This window comes from Ammodytes marinus (genome assembly GCF_949987685.1).
Source record: "Ammodytes marinus genome assembly, chromosome: 5".
In the NCBI taxonomy this organism is placed as follows: domain Eukaryota; kingdom Metazoa; phylum Chordata; class Actinopteri; order Uranoscopiformes; family Ammodytidae; genus Ammodytes; species Ammodytes marinus.
In genome coordinates this window covers 13,407,550-13,428,043 of record NC_137234.1, presented here as the reverse complement: position 1 = coordinate 13,428,043, position 20,494 = coordinate 13,407,550, and the positions used below count along the sequence as shown (strand labels likewise).

The following is a 20,494-nucleotide window of genomic DNA, read 5'->3' as shown; positions in this document are numbered from 1 at the left end:
AGTACAGAAATTTCAATAAGTGTAACTAAGTTCTTGAGTCGTGAGTGACATCCTTGTTCAGTTGACCCGTGTGCAAACAGATACCAGTCTACTGGTTTCATATATGACTTAAGGACACTGTCACTTCTATATTGTCTCTCTATCAAAAGCCTTAGTGTACTGTCAGCTTTCAAAATAAAACAAACAGCTTAAAAAGCAGAATTACTTTATGTTATCTGACATAACTCTGCCCTCTGCTGGGGACTGAATGAGAGAGATTGGCTCTGAAATGACCGTTTTATCTATATATGCAGTAAAAGTACATATTCAATTCTCTGACAGGCACAAATATTTCAAATCATTTTATTGTACAATTTCTCATAAACACAAAAAAATACAAAAACATCAAAAGTCAGTCTTTGGTCAGTGAAACAGAAAAAAGCAAAATGTCTAACAACACACTGTACACAACCATATTAACCATAGTGATATCGATTTGAATCCCTGCTAATGAGCATTTCCATGTAAGTGTTTATGTTTAGATGTCATCCTTAGTGACTAGACAGTAGAAGTCAGAGCGGGCTCCGTAGTTGCGTGACCCCAGGTCTGACACATCAATGTCGCTGGGTTTTGGTTCAGCAGCAGCGGGGAGGACAGGAGCTCTGCCGGCCATGGCCTTGTACACAGGGAGGCGAACACCTGCAACAGAAAAAGAACAATTGTGAGATGAGCAAAATTTCTATCCAAAGTCCATATTTTGCACTTAATGAATGCACTGATTAATACCATTTTACTTATATTGTGCATTTAATGAATTTACTGTCCCTTTAGAGATGAATAAAGTATGTTGTTTTCTATCAATCAATCAATATCCTTTATTTAACCAGGTAAAATTCATTGAGATTAAAATCTCTTTTTCAAGAATGACCTGGCCAAGAAGGCAGCACCATGATACAATAAGAACAATCAACCACAATTCTCATACACCACATTCAATGTCAGGTAAAGTACAATACAAGATCAGGGACAAGACTATATGAAGATTGAAATGAGTACAGTTAAAAATTAAATAAATAAACTGGTGACAGATGAATAAACCCGGCCGTTATCAGAAAATAGCTTTACAAACAATTGCATTGACCAAGAGAACTATCTTCTCTGTCCTTCAGGATTCCTTTGAATTCTCCCAAGGTTCTATATGTTTTGCTGCTGTAATGCTGTACATAGTCATGATTTTTTTTAATTTAAATAGGCTGAATTTCAAATGAAATTCTGGTTTTACGCTTTTTTTGCCCCCGATTAAAAAGTAAAATACTTTTTTACTATACAGTAACAAGTTGCCACGCCACCATACAAAGCTGGATTAATTAAAAGGACCAGTTCACCATTTTGTGCAATAAAGATTTGCCGAGAGTTAGACGAGAAGATCGGTATCACTCTCATATCTGTCCGTTCATTGTGAAGCTACAGCAAGTACTCAGTTAGCTTAGCTTAGCATATAGACAGTAAATAGGGGGAAACATATAGCATGACACTTACTAACAATAACAAATACATCCATATACCAGCCCTTCTGAAGGTTACCACCTCCAAAGTGTAAAAACAGCGAGTTGTAGTTTCATGCAGATTAAGTGCTGGAAAATGTGTTGGCCATGAGACAACCAGAGACGACCTATAGTGTGTATGCATCTGTATCATGAACTGATTCAAATAACGAGATGTTACATGTTAATTAGTGAACTGAAGAGGTGCTGGTAGGCAGATCTTGTTATCTTTGGACAGCTTTGTGTGAAGTTGAGCTAACCGATCCATTCATCTTAGTTCCTGCTAGTAGGCAAATGCTTTGCTATTCCTTTAAGAAAGCATTTGTTTATCATGTTTACTTACTATGTGTTGACACAAAACATCAAAGGCTCGTCCAGAAAATATGTCCAAGCTCATCATTTTGATGATTTCCCAGTACTGCTTTAAAAGGCTTAACTGTACTTGAGTCTGTTTGTTGGTTCAAACTACTCTGAAACTTTGTCAAATACAAAAGGTATCATAACAAACTGTGTTTTGAAAAAGATAAAAGAGTTGAGACTTGTATAGGCCTAAAGGCAATACCTTTTTTGTATTCTTATTATAATGTGATTAAAAGTACAAGACATACCAAAAAAACAGTTGCAGTATTTACATCTATGGATCGGCGTCAACACCAGATGGTTGTAAACATGAGGATACTTGCCTCACTATGTCATAAAGGTATTGCATTTCAGTCACCTTGTACAGTCATATGTGTAAGGTAGTGCAGCTTTTATATTTAATTTGCATATGCAAAGAAATAAAGAACAGTATTTTTCATTTATTCAAAGGTTTTTGCATATCTATATTTATGTGAAGCATGAACCTAACATTTGCCCTCATCCCACTGTTGTTACTGTTGTTCTTACCCAGATCTCCAGCAGGGTCTGTGTCTGAGCGGCAGTCCAGGTAGTCGGGGTTGAGGGACAGCATGGGGTCCTTGTCATCTTGTAACATGGTCTGAGGGTCGCCTGCAGACTCACTGTGAAAGAAGACTTTGCGAGGCATCGCTAAGGCCAGCTCCTTCCAGAAGACAGAGGCAGGAGTCTGTGGACACGCAAAAACACAGGAACCAAACGCCACACATGACAGCACGATGTTAAGAGACAACATAATCTGTACCATCTGAACTGTAGAAGCCCGACTTGCGTGCATCGTAACATAGAGTATAGTATGCATTTATTTGTATTTATTTAATAATATTAAAAAACACAATTTTACACTGAAAATATCTATAAATGCATGTTTTTTTGTTGCAGGTTGAATAAGTAAAAACTTATTTTTCACCAAACTGCTGGAGAGTGATTGACTTTAGCTTCAGAATTAAATCCCTTTTGCCTTGAACAACCACAATCAGCCTCTTACTGTGGGCGATGAAGTCGATCATTAACACATTGTTTTTGCTTTGGTTATTTCACAGGCTGTTTTTTCTAATTCCCTCTTGGTGGTTTTCAGTTGGGCTGGGATAAGGTGAAGAAAGGAGATGTACTTTTGTGCACCAATCAGAATTTTAAAGTTTGAAAAAGATAGTCACACCTTCTAGTCAATTCGGTTTGATCAAACCACACCCACACAGTCATAAGGAATCAGATGAACTGAGTTTTTCACTGTCAGACACTGGCAAATAAAATGTATGTTGAATTAAACCTTTAGAGTTATTAAACCTGTATTTATAATGTTTTAGAAAAATACTTCAAATTTAAAGTAGAATTTAAGGGGATTTTAGAGATCTAAAATGTTGTGTAAGACACAGTGTATTCAGATGATTATTTCATTGTCAAAGTGGCGTCAAAGGAAACAGAACATACTCCCATTGGGATAGAGAAGGCAGAAACAGTGCACATATGCATATTTGTAAAATATATTTTTTCCGTGTAAGTTGGCAAAAATCCAATTTACATTTTCTTTTTTGTGTTAAATAAGAAAACATAATACTGTTAAGTATTACATTATATATAAGTTTGCTCAGAAAGCTTTTTCTTTACTATCAGAGCAATAATAGGTATTTTACCACAGAGTTGTGCCTCCAGATGAGGATGGTGAGGCAGTGCTGGTGCTCAGTGAGCTGCTGCTTGATCTCAGGCCTCGTGCGTTTGATCTGACCCTCCAAAATGATGAGGATGGGCCTCTGACATACCTCCAACAAGTGCAGTAGGCCCTTTCTGAAAACACACAAGGATACATTGTCATTCTGTACACTGCAGTAAATGACAACACTGACCTCAAGTGGTGTATTGTTACAATGTCACAATATGTTACATTTTATACATGATACAAAGCGCTGAGCAGTGTTGTTTCAACCTCAAATGTGTTTGTGTGAATCTGACCTGAAGTCATTGCAGCACCAGTCCTGCTCAAGGTAAGCATGAGACAGAATCACGATTAGACGCCGAGAGCGACTCATGTTCATCAGCAGCTCAGCGGAAGGTTCTGGAGACAGACAAATAATGTTTGTTGTGCATTGTTTAAAATGAGCAGCTTTACATTACAGTTTGTAACCCGGGGCCTGTTTAACATGAATGACATGTGAGCACCGCGTAAACACAGAGCACACACAAATGTTGGTCGCTTGCTAATTGTAAATGTGTTTAGCAAATACAGCAGAACTCTCCCATTCTCATGTATCGGTCTCAAGTAATAAAAGTTCTCGAAACTTTTCATGAGAGAAGATTATCTCATGTTGAAAATTGGGCTTGCATGTTTTAAGTTGGGTGAAAGAGGCTCCCCCAGTCAGAGGCAATCATTTTGAAGTCATGGATTGTAAAGATTAATAATCACCAGACAGCATACATAATGGGGTCAAATATCCCACTCTTTAAATTCCTATATAAACCATCAAACGAAAGCTTACCTGTGCCAGGTAGAATATCATTGTCATTGAGATGCACCTTGTACTCATTTTTATTCTCCAGGTGAGGTTTGAGAATAAAGCTGACAAACTTCCGGTCGTAATCATTATTCACATAGGAGATATAGGCGTCGTATAACTTGCCATCTGAAGACATGGAGACACAAATATACCAGTGGCGTTAAATACTACAATCTTATACATGAGCATAGCAAACTAATATCACTTCAGCGTCTCACCATTGAGTTCATAGTCTCCGTAGGAGTTTTTGTACCAGAGTTTGATGTTCAGGTGACACCTGGAGTACACTACAGCCGCTACAGCCAGGAAGAGGAGCAGGATGACGGCGGCAACAACAGCAGCAGTGTGGTTGGGGCTGTCTGAGCAGAAAACATTCAACCAATACATTAGATGAAATAGATTGTGGCAAACTTTGAAATATGGATTGTAAGTGGAGTCTACTCTGTCTGGTGCTGACATATACATGTTTGGCACTGGAAAACTATACAGCCTGGATGTACACACTGATCATTTCTAAAATATACATTCACATGAATTTGTTATGTCCATACCGGGTACAACTCGTTCTCCACGTTATTTATGCAGTCATGCCTTTCACTGTTTTCTCTAATAGTACTTCATCACAAAAGTGTGTGTGTGTGTGTGTGTGTGTGTGTGTGTGTGTGTGTGTTTCCTCGTTGGTGGGTAAGGACAGTTTGTAACAGAACCAGTGTAAGTACTGTAGCGAGGGTATCTTAAGTTGTCTTATTACTTGAATCTTGTAGGCTGAAGTCAGTGGAAACATTCCTCACTGTGCAGCTGTAGAGTCCAAAGTCATCCAGCTCCCTGAGAGTGATCACCAGCAGGCTGTTTACAATCAGCTGACCGGCTACAGGATACCTGAGAAGTAGGGCAGAAAAAACTCCGTCTTACATCCAGGTCTCTCTAGATACTTTCTAGATGCAGGCATATTAATGATTAATAACGAATGAAACTGAAGTTTTAAAAGCCAAATCACCAGAAGGAAGTATTCTGCGTGTGGAGTGTGTGATTGGTGAGGCGTTGGCCATCTTTACTCCACTGCAGCGTGTTGTCACATTGCTCCTCTGCTGGGTCCACTAGGAGGACAGCAGTGCAGTTCACCTTCACAGAGGATCCCACAGTCCCCGAGAGTCTGGTCAGGTTCCCACTAGGTTTAAATTCTGGGGCTCTGGAGCACTGGGACTCTGTTTGGAGACATACCACTGTTATCGGTGTTCACTGCAAGAGCTCCAGACAATAGAGGCCTTTATGTGCACTGCCAGGTTCTGCTGCTGAAAGGCATGCAGAGGGAACAAAATGCCTCCTTTCAGGTGTAGCCAATCCTTTCTGCTATCCCCAAATTCAAATTTCTTCGAATAATAGCTTACTGCGAGAGCCACACAATTACAGTATCAGGTTTGAGATGACGTCATTAATTTATATATACCTTTAACAGTGAGACGCACAGTGAATGAGGTGGTGCTGTTGCCCTGTTGCACACAGGTGTAATTCCCTTGGTCGTCCGGGCCCAGGCTGGCAAACTCCAGGTAGGGCTTCCCTTCCTGGGTGAGGAGCTGCTGACAGTCCTTCTGCCAGCTCAGCTTGAGCAGGGGATCAAAGCTCTGGGGCTGAACAACCTCCACAGGGCAGTTCAGCCGATACGGAGGCGGCCCCTGCTGCCCCACATACAGCACCTGCTCCTTGAACCGGCTCTCATCAACGCACGTTTGAGCTGCAAAGAGACGCAATTCATTCAACCTTTATTTATACTCAAGAGATCATTGAGGGGTGATGACCCTCATTTCCAATAATGTCGAGTCAAACAACAAAACAGTGCAAAGCAAAGACAATAACACAAACACAATGTACTGTTCAGTGCAAATACATCAAATAACAGGCTGATAAAAAGAGCCCAAAACATTGAAACATCTATGAAGAATGGCTGCAATGAAAATGTTGGGGCTGAAAATACAATATAGTTAGTTTCAATATCCTACTACAATATAAACAATTTAAAACGGTTGCAGGTAGAGTTTGGCATATATAAGATAACATGTCTAGATTTGTTAAAGGGTATGAAAGTATTTATCTTAATTTGTTGCTGTAATTTGTTCTAGGCGTCAGAGGCACTGAAGCTGTCTGTCCAAGCTCAGACCGGATTTATGGAACACATCTTTTTCACATTAGGGACGCAACTTCATGTTTCCTCTCGTATCCCATAAAACAGCTCTATTCTGCCCAGATTAACACAAGGATATGGATTCCTGTTTTCTCTCAATATTCGCAGTTTTTTAATTCACTGAATTCACTGAATTAAAAAACTGTATTTTGTGTTTCTAATGTCATAGTAAGGTAAGTAGGCTATCACAGTTGATACCAATCCCAAGTATTGGATTGGTGTAGGCTATATGCTTTGTTATCAAACACAGTTTCGTTTTGAAAGGAAAAACCAAAAAACAACATTTTGCATACTGGGGTTGCATCAACTCAGCTTCGAAAAACTGTGTTCAGTTTTTTAGTCGGGGTTTTAGTGTAGCCTAGCTTTTGTCAGAGAGTAAATGGTGCATGAAGGTTGAACTTGTTTACTCTTTCACCCGGGCAGACTGAGCAAAGGAGTTTTGAGGACATGATCAGTGCACAGTGCAGACAAAAGAGACCAATTCAAACCCATATCAAGCCTAATGATTAAAAAATATGTACAAGTTACTTTTCGTGTGCATGCACTTAACGTGACTTTAAGAAAAACCGCATAGCCCGCACAACCATATGCGCACAACAGCACTCTCTGGTTCCTCTTCCTTCCTTTATTTCCCTCAGACACAGCATGGATATGAGACACAGAGACACACATCCGGGTCCGAAGTCCGGGTCTGGTCTTCATGTTGCCAGGGAACAGCATGTGACTGCGCGATAGATTGGCTACTTTGACCTCGTGCACACTGACCACACGCGCATTGACCTGGTGTTTACCCATCCTGCATCCCGTAAATCTGACCGTGACTAATGGTTTACAACCAACAAATAAATTATAACGATGTGAATTTTACAGCTATTAACTTAATCTGTGTAATTGAAATGGTAGCATACTTTCCAATAAAGGATAGGCCTACCTATCTGAGTAAATTCAAGTAGCCTACAAGTTTAATGCTTACCGGCTGCGATGAAAGTCTTCCATTCAACAGTGCACACCAATATGAAAGCGACTAAAATCACAGCCATGAGCCGCGGTCTTCCTCTTCCTCCTGTTCCTCAGGTGGGAATGTTGCCGATTGAAGATGTTTTTCTTCTTCTGGTAAACCTACATGACTAACTCTGATTGAGCCTCTTAGTTTATTACAGTTTAGTTATGTTCAGCAGAGGTGCCGTAGAGGTGTCTACGCAGATGTCATATTTCTGGTCGATCAACTGCACCTGGAGGGACCTGAAATTCTTCAGTCTATTGGCTGCTCATGGTCACGTGACGTTTGCACTGGTTTCACCTGCGTTACAGTGAAACTATGGAAAATGCGTTAGGAAAGATCACTCCCCCCTAGTCGTCACCTTTTTACACAGGAGTAGTAAGTCGTAATGGCTTCACTATGTAGGCCTAAATAAAGATCAAAAAATCTGTTAAAAAAATTCCGGTTGGCAGGTTGATACAAATCCTAGTAGCCTATTCCTGATAGGCCTTTTAGCTTCAGATATAAAGTGTTGGTAATACATTTTCACAAGTTACTCAATTCCTAAAACTAATTTATGCTGTAAATATAATTGTGAATAATAAGTGATGATAAAGAGTTTTTTATTACCATGTTTCTTCACAGATCCAGATTGCCCATTTCCAGAATAGAATTGTCCAACAAGTCAGGTGGATTTTTTCACAACCTGACAACCCAAACGTGTCCTACAAAATGGATACAACTTATCTGTAAAGTATTATTTATTTACCATTAATAAAGTTTCAACTACAGCATCACGAAGAGTGTGAGTGTCTAAAGAATTGTATAGTTTTCAACTATAATTTCTTAAAATATTATGTAGGCTACATACTTTTCCACTAGCCTGGCTACTTTTCCACAGTGCTGGGAATACATTTTTAAATAAATTGTGGAAACATTTTGTTATATTTTTTGCATTTCAAAAAGTTAAATGTCAAGTTATTGAGCCTGAGAAATGCATGCCTAATTACATAATGTAAAATCCTCCATCCCCCAAATTCCCATTAACAATGGAAGCCATGACCTCTCTGTCCTCAATGATTGCTTCAGCCCTGAACACACTGACATAAATGTAGCTATTATTGTAGCTTAGACAAAAACAGCATATTGCCCTAGCGCAAAATGTTTCAACTCTTAAATCTGTAATTTTCCAATTCAAAATGTCAACTGAAACACATTTTTTAAACTCCAAACTTACATTTAAAAGACATTACACAAGGTTAAAAGTTTCCTCTTTTATTCAATAATATAAAATATTATAAAGCAAAACATTCCTGTATCTGATTTACAAAAGACAGCTTTAAATTCTGCATTAATGACATTCATCATACCAAAAAAAAAAAATTATGATGATGATCATAGTGCTTTTTACAGTGTAAGGCAACATCGTAAAACACAATCACTACTGTATGTGCAGGAGCAGTATAAATTACATTTAGGCTTTCAATAAAAACAGTCACATCATTCTCACAGATATAGAGATCAAATAGTAAGCTATGAGTGCATTCTTTAAATCGAATAGAATAATCTCATTAACGAATTAGCAAAAAAAAAAAAACAGTCTGCCCTCAAAGTCCATTTCATCGATGAGGATCCAGATAGCCAGCACTTCACACTGCAAACAAGAAAACAGCGTGAGAGCCAACCGTCTGAACTCATCAGTGAGATGATTAATGGCGTTTGAAGATGACTCAACACTGATAGTCTTGACACCTCAATGCACAAGGCAGCATTGTGTTCCTGTCCTCAGGGGGAAATGTGTGACATTGAAGGGTCTGTATGTTGTCTCGCCTGAAATGCACTGAAAGAAATAAAAGCAAGGGGTTGGTTGGTTGCAGGATCTATGTCAGAGATACTGAAAGTGGCCACAACTGGTACAATCCGGCTATAAACACATAATTAGGGCTACAAACTCCAAATGCCACATATGTGTAAAAGTCATAATTTAGGGAACTAGAATTAATCTAAAACTTTCCAATTAAAGTACCATTCAATTTGGGTGGAGTATTTGAGTTTTAAATGTGAAACTTTTAGAATTGATTCATGAAAAGCTAGGAAAAGAGTTTTGAGGTAAGGGAGTTTTTTTTCTCCAAAAGATTTAATGCAGTTGTTTCCAAATAAAGTGGGGCAAAGACATTACGGGGAGGCCAAATGACAAAGGGAGGAAAAATGGATTGAAACTACAATTAAGAAAGAAAAAATAACTTTTCCATGATAGACATTTTGACTTGTGCAGCAACAACACAGGCGTGACTAACAACAGATCTAGTAGTGGCATTGCATTGCAGCGCTTGTTGCAACTGAGCCAGCACTTTTAATTGAATTTGATATACAGTACTACAATGAGAACAATATCTGCTGTGAAAATGTCTACAAATCTCTTTAATTTGGGAACATTAAAGAAACCAGTGCTCTAATGGAAGGAATACTATCAACTCGTAATAATATGTAAAGCATAAGATAGACAGACTTTTGTCAGGGAAATAAGTAAAGTAGTTATGCTGATCAACCAAAACCATAATTCAAATTCAAAAGACCAAGCCTATATTGGTTTAGATCACAGCACATATACAGTGGCTACAGCACTTTATCTCTAATGAGGAAAACTTTTAAGAAACATGCCGTTCATGTTCAAGCTAAAATAAAGATTGTGAGGGCTCCAAGAAGTGAGTCAGCAGCACACTGTGACTGAATGAAAATACCTGGTCGCAAAAACATTAAATGTTTATAAGGACACTGACAAAGAAACGTCACTATCAGCAGCACCAATACTGATCCATTAGATGAGCAAATACATAGTTACAATACAATATTTAAAAAAAGTCACAAGAGGCACATATGATGTTGTTATATATTGAACAAAGACATGTTCTTTTTTTGGCAAATAGCTGCCACGCCTGACTAACAGCTTGTCATGTGAGACTCACCTGAGTTCCTCTTTTAGTCTCTTGAGTTTATCAAAGAGTCTATCATTCTTGACCTGCAGAGGAGCGCTCGGTACAAACCAGGCTGTAATGAACTTGCATATGACGACAACGTGCTGCAAGCAGAGAAGAAATATGTCAGGGATGTAATCTCTTTTTCTATCAAAAAAACTAAAACATGCTAAAGTAGCGTTTCAAGCAGACCAACAGTGAACTTTGGGGACTTTGTACTAAGTGCTACAATACAACAAAAAAACATCTCATAGAAATCAATGTAAGAAAGAGTGGGTAGTAGTTTCTGGTGTGTTAGTGGGTTGAGGCTCACCTCAAACAAGATGACAAATGCAAAGCGCACAGCTAAAATTAGCCAGAACTGTGGGGTGAAACTGTAGTCCTCATTGTTCCGGTAGTCTTTATAGCTGTGGAGAGAAACAGAAAGTCGATGTTATCTCCCTTACCTGTTTTTTTTTAATATCAACACAGAGTTGGAAGATCGTGTTTGGTTTCTCTTATTCTAAGTTAGATAACTCCTAAGCTGTAGTAGAGGATATATATGGTTAAAAGAGAACAAACCTGCATTGAGAGACATTCACGCCACTAGCAGTGATCATCTGACTGGCTGAAAACTCTTTGAATATGAGCTTGTCATCCATTCGTGCAATGGAGAGAGAGTTGTTGATGTACCCGACCATACAGCTTGAAAAAAAGAAAAAAAAAATATTTAAAAGTAAATGTTAAAAAAAAACGTGACGGAACATAAAAATGTTCTAGAGGAATGCACTTTCTCACTCAACATCCATTTCCGTGCCGTTGGCACATGGGCCGTAGCGGTAACGGTACACCAATCGAGGGATGAAGTCTGAAGATACACCAATGACCAGACCGTTTGCAATGACAGCTAAGACGCCGATAGCCTCCAACACATCTATCCACACTCCTGAGGAAAGGCAATGTAAATGTGAGAAGAGTTTTACCTGAAGTATTAACAACATGATTCAATCATGAACATGATCTTGATTCAAACGTGAATCCTCACCAATATCGTTGGTTTTCTTGGGAACCAGTCTGCGCTCCAGAGTGACCATTTTAATGGCATCCAAGCGGATCTCAATGACGTTATTAATGAGAGCCAGCAGCGGAGCAAGAGGAAATGCTGCCACAAATATTGTGGTAAAGCTGAACTGGATCACTGAGGAGAGAGCAGAGAAAAATGACCAGTGAAGTAGGGGTCGAGTCTCCTTTGTATTTGTTGCTGTTGTTGTTGTTGTTGTCAGAGCATTCAGCCAATTACATACCCATCTCTAGAAACTCATTGAACAGGCTGAAAGAGTCAACGTCGTTGAGACGATAGTTGTTGAGCCAGTCTCGAAGCTTGCAGTTATCACAGAGTTCGGCTCCATAATTGGCTGATTCGTCTTTCAGGTAGCAGTGGGCACATTTTCTCTGTAGCTTCTGGTTTCTTCTTCCATTCAACCACCGGTGGAACCAGCTGATGCAAACGAGAAGACAAGAGCTTTAAAAATCCCGGTGGAGTGGTTCACACAGTGCACATGTACACTATAGATCTGATATAGACTTACGGGCCAGCGAACTCTATGACGTTGCTGATGGTTTGCTTGAGCACCATTATAATCGCCATTTGAATGAACAGGTCCGTGAGACATCCACTAGGGTGACACTAAACAGGGGAGAGTGAAACATGTGGAATGTGTAACCCAGATTTACAGGTGTCATATACAGCTAATATGAAAATGGACCAGTCTCAGAAAAACTTGGACGGCAGGAACCAGCGAATTGGAATAACACCGAAGAGAGTCAACCATCAGAATAATTTGCTTAAAACATGAGCATTAACCACAATTGCAACAATATTTAGATTTTACCCAAAATAACTCATAATCATTGGGGCCCAGTTAAAATAAAAAATTAAAATTATTGTCTGTCCAACCACACGATGAGCACGGAAGGCATACGTTGTAAATCAAAATCACACTCAAGTCAATCTAGCTGCTGCCTGCCCAAATAACTGGGGATCTCTTCTGAATCTAGAATCTGGCACAGCAGATTGCTGCAGCTTCAAGGATCTCTATCCTTCTGTGATGTGGACACCTCAGGTGGACAGATGTTCTCCAGGCGTCAGTCTTCACTTCCAGTTACCAAAACAATCTGACTGCTGCACGAATCAAATCCCAAAATGTCCCAATGCTGTGCCACTTCAGTGGAGTCCTTCAAGAAGCTCCTGAAGGCACACCTCTTCTCAGAGGCCTATGACCTCTAACCCACCCCCACCCCTCTGTGTACACAAACACTGTACATCCCCCTTTTTTTTTTGTGAAGCGACCTTGGGTACCTTGAAAGGCGCTATATAAATTCAAATTATTATTATTATTATTATTATTATTATTAATGCTCCAGAACAGTGTTTTGGTGGCATTTATACACAACAAAACTTATCACAGCTTCTGTAAAAAATTATGAGATGTCGCTCTCCCACACACGATTCATACCTCAACCACCAAGGAAAGCTGTTCCAAAACCTCTGCTGATTGGCTACTCTGAATAAGACCAGGCCAACTGATTGGCTCTCCTCAGTGTGTAGTTCAATGTCAATCATAGGAACAGTACTGTTCAAATGAATGACTTAATTAAGTCTGGCTTTACATAAGTTATTTTCAAAAGAAAAGGATTGTTTTTCAAATAAATATGATAGAGTAATGTTATCATTAAGCCTGGGCAACAAATGCAAACAGATACAATATACGATATTTTTTTACTTAAAATGGACATTCAGTTGTTTTTAGGGATGGGACGATCCACTTTTTTTAGTTCCGATCCGATTCCGATACCTGGGGTTTGGATATCGGCCGATACCGATACTGACCGATACGATATCATAATTGTTATACATTTTTTCGTTGGTGGTGATGTTATGTATAGGAAGGCTTAAGCAATTCTAATTTAAAAGAGCAATAAATATACACAAATGCATATAGGTTTATCTTAAAGGCAGAAATCCTTCTCAATGATCACTTCTGCCCCACTAGAATATGTGGTGGTCTGTTTGTCTAAACAGTCTTTCTCTCTCTGGCTGTATTTTACATAGTAGAATTTGTCACAAGCCTCTCCACTTCCTTGACTTGGATTAGCTTTGGTTAGCTCACTGGCTAACAAACTCATATGTACTGTATGTCAAATTATAAAGTGATGTCCTCTCTCCCTCCACCGAACGTCGGCGCATGTTACATAGTAAAAAAAAAAAAAAAAAAAAAAAAATTATTAAAAAAAAAAAAAAATCGGATTTTAATATCGGAGCTGTCAGTCCGATATCCGATACGCAGATTTCGGCCATATCGGACCCGATACCGATACTGGATCGGATCGGCCCCATCCCTAGTTGTTTTCAGTTGGGATACATATTTATGTTACTCACCTCCTCAAGTCTCCATTTCCCTGCAATTCGTACGTAACCACCAGGGTGGCCATTTATCCTGATGTGGATGTTACAAAAACATCATTATTAGTCTGGATAACTAAGGACAATGAGTTATTTTCATATGGACATGAATTCAAGGGCCTTCAGGTTATGCTAATGTGGGTTTGGAAACTGATTCTAGACCTGGGTGATATGTTTGAAATTATATCAATAAGCATCTTTTATTTTTTATGAACTGTGAGACACGGCTATAGCAAAATTAGTCATTGTCCACAAGTTACTTACCTGCCAAGAAAAAAGGCAACGTAGAAGAGGGAGGAGAAATAGGTGAAGAACTGGAAGGTGAACATCTTGACAGTGAAACTCTTCTCTTTGGTAGCAAATGATCTCAGAGCCTCTGGGAAAGACAGGTCAGTGTTCATGCAGTTCACCGGTTGGTCAATGGATGGCACAATCTCACATATTTCGATGTAACATATTATAACCTCTATTCATATTTTGTTAAAATAGATTATTTAATGCAAGTACACATTATTAGGATTATTTCTACAGGATTTTTTAAGAAAAATGTAATCAATAATCACTGCTGACTGACTGGGCATAACACAATGTAGAAAGTACAGTTTAGACACAGACGATCGACATGTCATAGCACGAAAAGCTCAGGCGTAATTAACCTCATGATGGCTGCATTTTAGGTATGCCAGTTCCAGGGCCATAACAGAATCCAATAATCCACATATATCATGCATCTACATCAATGGCTTTGATGGAGTTTGAGGGTTGGGGTTCTGGCATGTGAGCCTTTTAATTGAAGAAAGACCCTTTGTCCCATGTTGCTGGGTTACAAGCAGTCCAATGAAACTGAAAAATGATTTGAATAGATTCAGATGACATACCTAATTCGCACAGCTTCATGGCTACAATCTTGTTGACCTGCTCAGACAAAGACACGGTCAGAGCCACGGAGGATAAAACTGAGAGGAGACAAGAGACGCACATTTTGGAGAGCTGCGTACCCGTTTCATGACAGTGATGATGAGGTAATGGAGGACGGCGCCCAGCATCATCGCACCAGTGTTGGAGTGCTCGCTCAGGAAGTCCCATGATCCCTCAACTAAGAGCACTGCTGCAATCACCCTGAACACCACCAAGGCATGTGTCAGGCCAATGATCACCAATATCTGTGAAAATGCAACAAAAAAAACTCATGTGTATCAATATACTTAATTAACTACATATCTACCCAACATGCCCAAACATGAACCTTTCTCTAATTCAACCTGACTCTTATTTCCACCCTTACTCAAAAGATTTACAAGCCCTTTAAAATGAAGAGCGTCAAAATGACAAGTCACTCACCATAAGTGTGACGCAGATCAAAACCACAGTGCTGCGCAGATAGGAGTGCCTATGGACTTTGGGTTCACAGTCGGCATCGTTCACAATTCCCAGGATCAGTTCCTCCTACAGTTAAATACATTCAAAAAGAAAAAAACACAAAGAAAGATGAAATCTGACCTTGTTGAACTTAAATGTTATGTAATGTCTACAACGGATTCATACCTCCTCCTCGCACCAATCAGACACTTTCCATTCGCACACATAGGAAGCCCGATGTCTCTTCCAGAACTCCAGAAACAGTGTTGCTGCAAAGATCAGGGATTCATGTCATAAATCAGAGTTCATTAATCCTACTGGATCAATAATATGAGAAATGAGCAACAGTAAAAATGCAGATACACTGTGGTGGTCACTGGATTTATGAAAATATTCACATGCATCCATATAACCTTTAACTTTTACAAAAACCTTTTAAATGTTGTTGTATTCCAGCATATTAGCTTTTTTTTTTTTTTTTTTTAACAAAACATAAAAAACATTGATGTAACAACTTAGATTTACAGTTACAAAGATGAGGGCTGTGCTTCAGTTTAAGGAAGTAAGACAACTTTGGTTATAGTCATAGTATGGTTAAGGCGTTGTGCATTAAAAGCTTTGGTTAAAAACTGAAATTACAAATTTGGCAGTAGAAAACTCTGGAACTGATCCCTGCTCCTGTGCACTTAGAGTAATTGCATCGTGTGAGCTTTAGCCCTCAATGAGTTTCTTTTAAAATGATAGTGTATGCCATTCATCTGGACATACTGCATTATTTCTAGATTTTCTTTTCTGTCCTTTCTGTTTTTTTCTCTTCCTGTAAAAAAGACGTCTTCTCCTTCACTCATGTGATCCGTCCTTTGTTTCTTTGAGGGCTGCAGTCGCTGCAGAAAAAACTGAAAAAGGAAGTGAAAGAGCCTGTACATGTTCTTATACAGTAGATGACTGCTTGACCACCCCCATGGCCAGCTGGCCTGGGCTGAATAAGATGTGAGAAGCCCGGACGTGTAGGTTCTCTCAGTGATGTGGCATCTCCTTGGCAGCAAATGTCTCAGTGATCATGAAAAACCTCCAGGCAGTTAAATAAAACACATTTGAGGCAGATAAAGGACTTGTTTGTATGAATTGTCCTGTGCAGCCAAAAATGTTTAGTTGAATAAACAACAGAATTGGAGAAGAGTACCGCACCCTGATTTTCCATATTTTTTATTAAATGTGTCCTGTTTATTTAAGCAAAATTGCATCTACATTGAGTATAGATAATCTATTTTAAACGGGGATCTGAATATATATTGAAGAAATATGGTTATTTCTGTCAACACAATAATAGTTATGTCATGTAGACAGTGGACACAGAAAACTCACCCCACACTGCCATGAACATCGCAAAGAGCACTGTGCCATTATTATCGAACAGCAGGCTCACCTGTATGAGACAGGACCAGAAAGTGAGTACTAACAGACAAGAACGCCATTCTGCTGTCTACTGTTAATGCACTGATGTACCTTGGCATATGTGCAGGTATCAGAGAGCTGCCACACACTGCACCTCTTATCACAGAGTGGACACATGATTGTGTCAGCCTCACAAACCTCCTTTCTGCAAAACAATAAGTACTTGATTTATGAGCGTACGCCTTCACTTATGGCTCAGTAACTTTGAAGTTATGTAAACACTTACATGAGGGGGGAGCTATTGAAGAAGGCAAGGCCATGAAGGAAGACTCCGACCCCAATGATAGCAGGCGGGATGAGAAGAAACGTGTACCAGCCCAACCATAGGTAGTACAAGGCCACCTTCTCCCCAAAGTAGGATCTGACAAGAGAACACACACACACACACACACACACACACACACACACACACACACACACACACACACACACACACACACACACACACACACACACACATACATTACAAAATGTACTTTTATCAACAATTATTCAAAAACAACGGGAGCATATTGATGCCACTATGGAATTGAAAAAAGATCAGTATCAGGTTATAACATGATAATGATAATCATTAATCTCATTAAAACAAGATGAAGAGGTAATACATTATAGATGTAGAACGTGATAGAAACTTAGCACATTAACAACATGCCATTTGGAGATGGACAAATATCCATATTGTGGGCTATGTTTACTCCGCTCTGCAATTTTTAACAATTTCAAATTATAGCATGATACACATCTCATAACGTGATACTGAACTATTTTTTTAGTTCCCTAGTTGTATCAATAGGCTGCCATAAAAAAACTGTATGATCATAAATATTGTTTATAAATTGTAGATTTTATATATATATATATACTATATATATATTAAAAACAATGCTGCAGTGACTACGACTAATGAAAAGCAGCAAAGTGAATAGGCTGTTGTGTTGCAGTCCAAACCTGACAGCATTTATGGGTTGCCCTTGGAGACAGGCTGTCCATCGTGCCCAGCTCTTCTTCAGCTCTCTCTGTTTCTTTTTCTGAAAGCAGAAGCCCAGCAAAATTTAAAAAAAAAAAAAACATATAGAGCAGCTCCATATACATATTGATTAACAGAGGCCTTTGAATTAAAATGCCAATTTTAACTGTTTTAACTAGCTTATACGTACAATAATGTACATACCATCAACAAAGATTGCTGACTCATATTTTAAATAAAGCTTTTCAAATGTTTTTTCCATTTTAATTTTCCTCCATTTGTTTTTGTTGAAACGACTTCATCTCCCATGGTGTGATTAAGTAAACAGCCGTTTGTGAACATGTGTGTCACTATTTTCTCCCACACATGCCCTTACTCCTAACATTGAATGACTCACTGCATTAGTATGACATGCATAGCTTTATTGTATTTTTAGCAGCAATGTATTGTTTTGGTTTCACTTCACAATTTTAGCCCTTAGAAATTAGGTCAGCAGCAATGTGAAAAAAGACATGCATCAGTGGAAAGCAGTGTCACAGCCTTCAGTGTGAGAACATGTGGATCATTGCTGCCTGTCGGTTTTCATTCTTTAATTCCTACATTCATGACTTAAATTCCTACATCTCGAGACACAAGCTAATTGTTAATCTGCAGTTTCTCTCTAAGTCTGGGTTATAAAGCAATTATCAGGCCATGGTGACAACATTGCAACCTTTAATAGATTGTGATGAATCACAGCTTTTGTAGAAAGGACAAGGCTTATACTGTGTGTCGGGTGATCTACCTCATGCAGGCAGAACCTCGCCTCAAAAACATTCGCCTTCATAAGATCCCGCAGAACCTCTAGGAAGGTGAGAAGGACAACATGTAAGATTAGGTGTCCAGTTACCAGAGGAGGATCAGGGTTTGCTTGTGAATAAAGTACTTTTTTCTCTCTCTCACCTCCTGAATGGATAGGGGTGTGATTCAGGATGTAATGGACGATCCTTATCCTGAAACGAGGACAAGAATCATTTATGAAGCTAAAAATCATAGCAATAGGCCAACAACATTATTAAGAATATGGGCCCTGCGATTGCTTTTGACAACATGTTTTACCTGGTGCTGAGTGGTACATCGTTCATGTCCGAGCTCCAGTTACAAGCATCAGACACTTTGAGCAGATACCGGTACTTCTCAAAGATTTCGTTAGGTGCTTGAATTCCATAGAAGACCAGATCGTCATCTCTGATATCCTAACAGGGATGAATGAAGACGAGACGAGTGAATGAATCGTGTCACCTCAGCAACGCTCTAAAGGACAAATTCATGTGTGTGTGTCATCACAGACTTACGGTGACTTTCAACTTCTTTTTTTTCAACTCTCCAATGTATTCCATTTGCTTCTTGAACGTCTCTCTCTCCTGGTGATTTGTTTTGGCCACCAAGACGTAGTCATAGTGGAGTGGAGTGTGCTGTGTGACAAACATTATTTTCACACACAATGTGGATCAATCTTTATCTTTGAATGAATGCGTCCAGGTCTAGTCAACACATTAGAGTGGGCTCATTCCATTCTTACCAAAAGAGGAGGTTCACTGCCGTTCTCTTTCACCACTCCCATCAATTCCAGGAGTTCAATACTGGGCTATACAACAAAATATGGACAATATAAGAAAAAGGACACATCATCCACACATTTATGGCAAATGTACAAATCAAGAGAGAATTAATGTTTTTTTTTTAAGTCTGATGGATGGATAATGATTTTACACATCATCAGCATTCCACTGATATGAACCAATACTCGGGAAAGGTCATTCTCTTCAAAAGAATGCTGTCTAACTGTGACGTGGAGGTGTGTCCGTGAATGCCACTGTGCTGACAAAAGCTTGGTGATCCTGACTCACCCTGAAGGACTGTCAATTAGGAGGGTCAAATTTAACCTGACTGAGAAGCATTCAATTTAGATACTTCCCTACTAACATACCAAGCTCCTCATGTACACAGAATCCCACACAGTGTTAACATGTTGGGCAAACAAGGGAAGGTGGGGCAGACCTGGAACATTATAAATCAGATCATAAAGATAACAGTATGATAAAGATAAAGTATGCCTACATTCAATCCTTATTCAGATAAACTATGCTATCATGTCTTGGTTGATTTGTGTGAGGGTGGGTGTTGTTGTACATCAGGAATAGGCTTTCTGTTGGTAGCTATTGAATGGGACAAGTGCAGGAATGACAGTCACGTTCAAGACCGCAAGCCATTGGCAAATCACAACACTAGCCTAGAGGTTGCCTCAGAAAAGCCCCAAATATATCGATACAACCTACGTATTAGTATGTATGAATAAGATCACCTACCTGCCTCCTGTGGCCGCGCATGATGAATGTGAGCTGAATGCAGATGCGGCTTACCGGTTAAAAAAGGAAAAACTTCAATCACCATTCAATGATCCCCAAGCCTCTCGGCCATCTCTCACCACCAATACGTCCGACTATAAAACGCCATGACGGCTGTTGAAGAGGTAGAAGGTAACTTCCGGACTTCCTCGAGGAACAAACGTGTTGTTGTATTACACGCTAAGGAATGTAAAAGCAACTATACCTGTTGCTGGTGAAACCTTCTTCTCTCCTTACTCGGGTCAGTCAGTTTAACGCTAGGCTCATCAGACACGCACAAAAATAGGATCTGTTTTGTGTCTCAGAAGCCGGAGACAACAACTATAAAAGACAGTCA

The 20,494-nt window shown here is 39.3% G+C and overlaps 2 protein-coding genes across 3 annotated transcripts; both read right to left on the bottom strand.

Annotated features, from left to right (window-relative positions):
* Positions 1-353: 353 nt before the first annotated feature.
* Positions 354-7,799, bottom strand: sigirr (single immunoglobulin and toll-interleukin 1 receptor (TIR) domain). Its single transcript, XM_080028399.1, has 10 exons — positions 7,564-7,799; positions 5,859-6,143; positions 5,409-5,616; positions 5,163-5,290; positions 4,630-4,770; positions 4,394-4,537; positions 3,870-3,972; positions 3,554-3,704; positions 2,412-2,589; positions 354-678 (listed from the first exon to the last, which is right to left on the bottom strand). Exons 1-10 carry the CDS (start codon positions 7,628-7,630, stop codon positions 518-520), a joined length of 1,566 nt encoding a protein of 521 aa, XP_079884525.1. The 5' UTR covers positions 7,631-7,799; the 3' UTR covers positions 354-517.
* Positions 7,800-8,846: 1,047 nt separating this feature from the next.
* On the bottom strand, positions 8,847-20,494 carry LOC307250305 (anoctamin-9). Of its 2 annotated transcripts, none has more exons than XM_080027348.1 (25): positions 20,363-20,494; positions 20,119-20,271; positions 19,332-19,397; positions 19,105-19,224; positions 18,869-19,005; positions 18,713-18,762; positions 18,555-18,613; positions 17,752-17,831; positions 17,027-17,161; positions 16,852-16,945; positions 16,711-16,771; positions 15,532-15,614; positions 15,328-15,432; positions 14,985-15,149; positions 14,865-14,901; positions 14,251-14,362; positions 13,963-14,020; positions 12,113-12,210; positions 11,828-12,021; positions 11,569-11,721; positions 11,322-11,469; positions 11,106-11,228; positions 10,858-10,951; positions 10,536-10,648; positions 8,847-9,409 (listed from the first exon to the last, which is right to left on the bottom strand). In XM_080027348.1, exons 2-25 carry the CDS (start codon positions 20,137-20,139, stop codon positions 9,355-9,357), a joined length of 2,361 nt encoding a protein of 786 aa, XP_079883474.1. In that variant the 5' UTR covers positions 20,140-20,271; positions 20,363-20,494; the 3' UTR covers positions 8,847-9,354. The 2 variants fall into 2 exon arrangements, with proteins under 2 accessions (XP_079883474.1, XP_079883475.1); XM_080027349.1 differs by having other exon boundaries at positions 20,119-20,167; positions 20,363-20,376.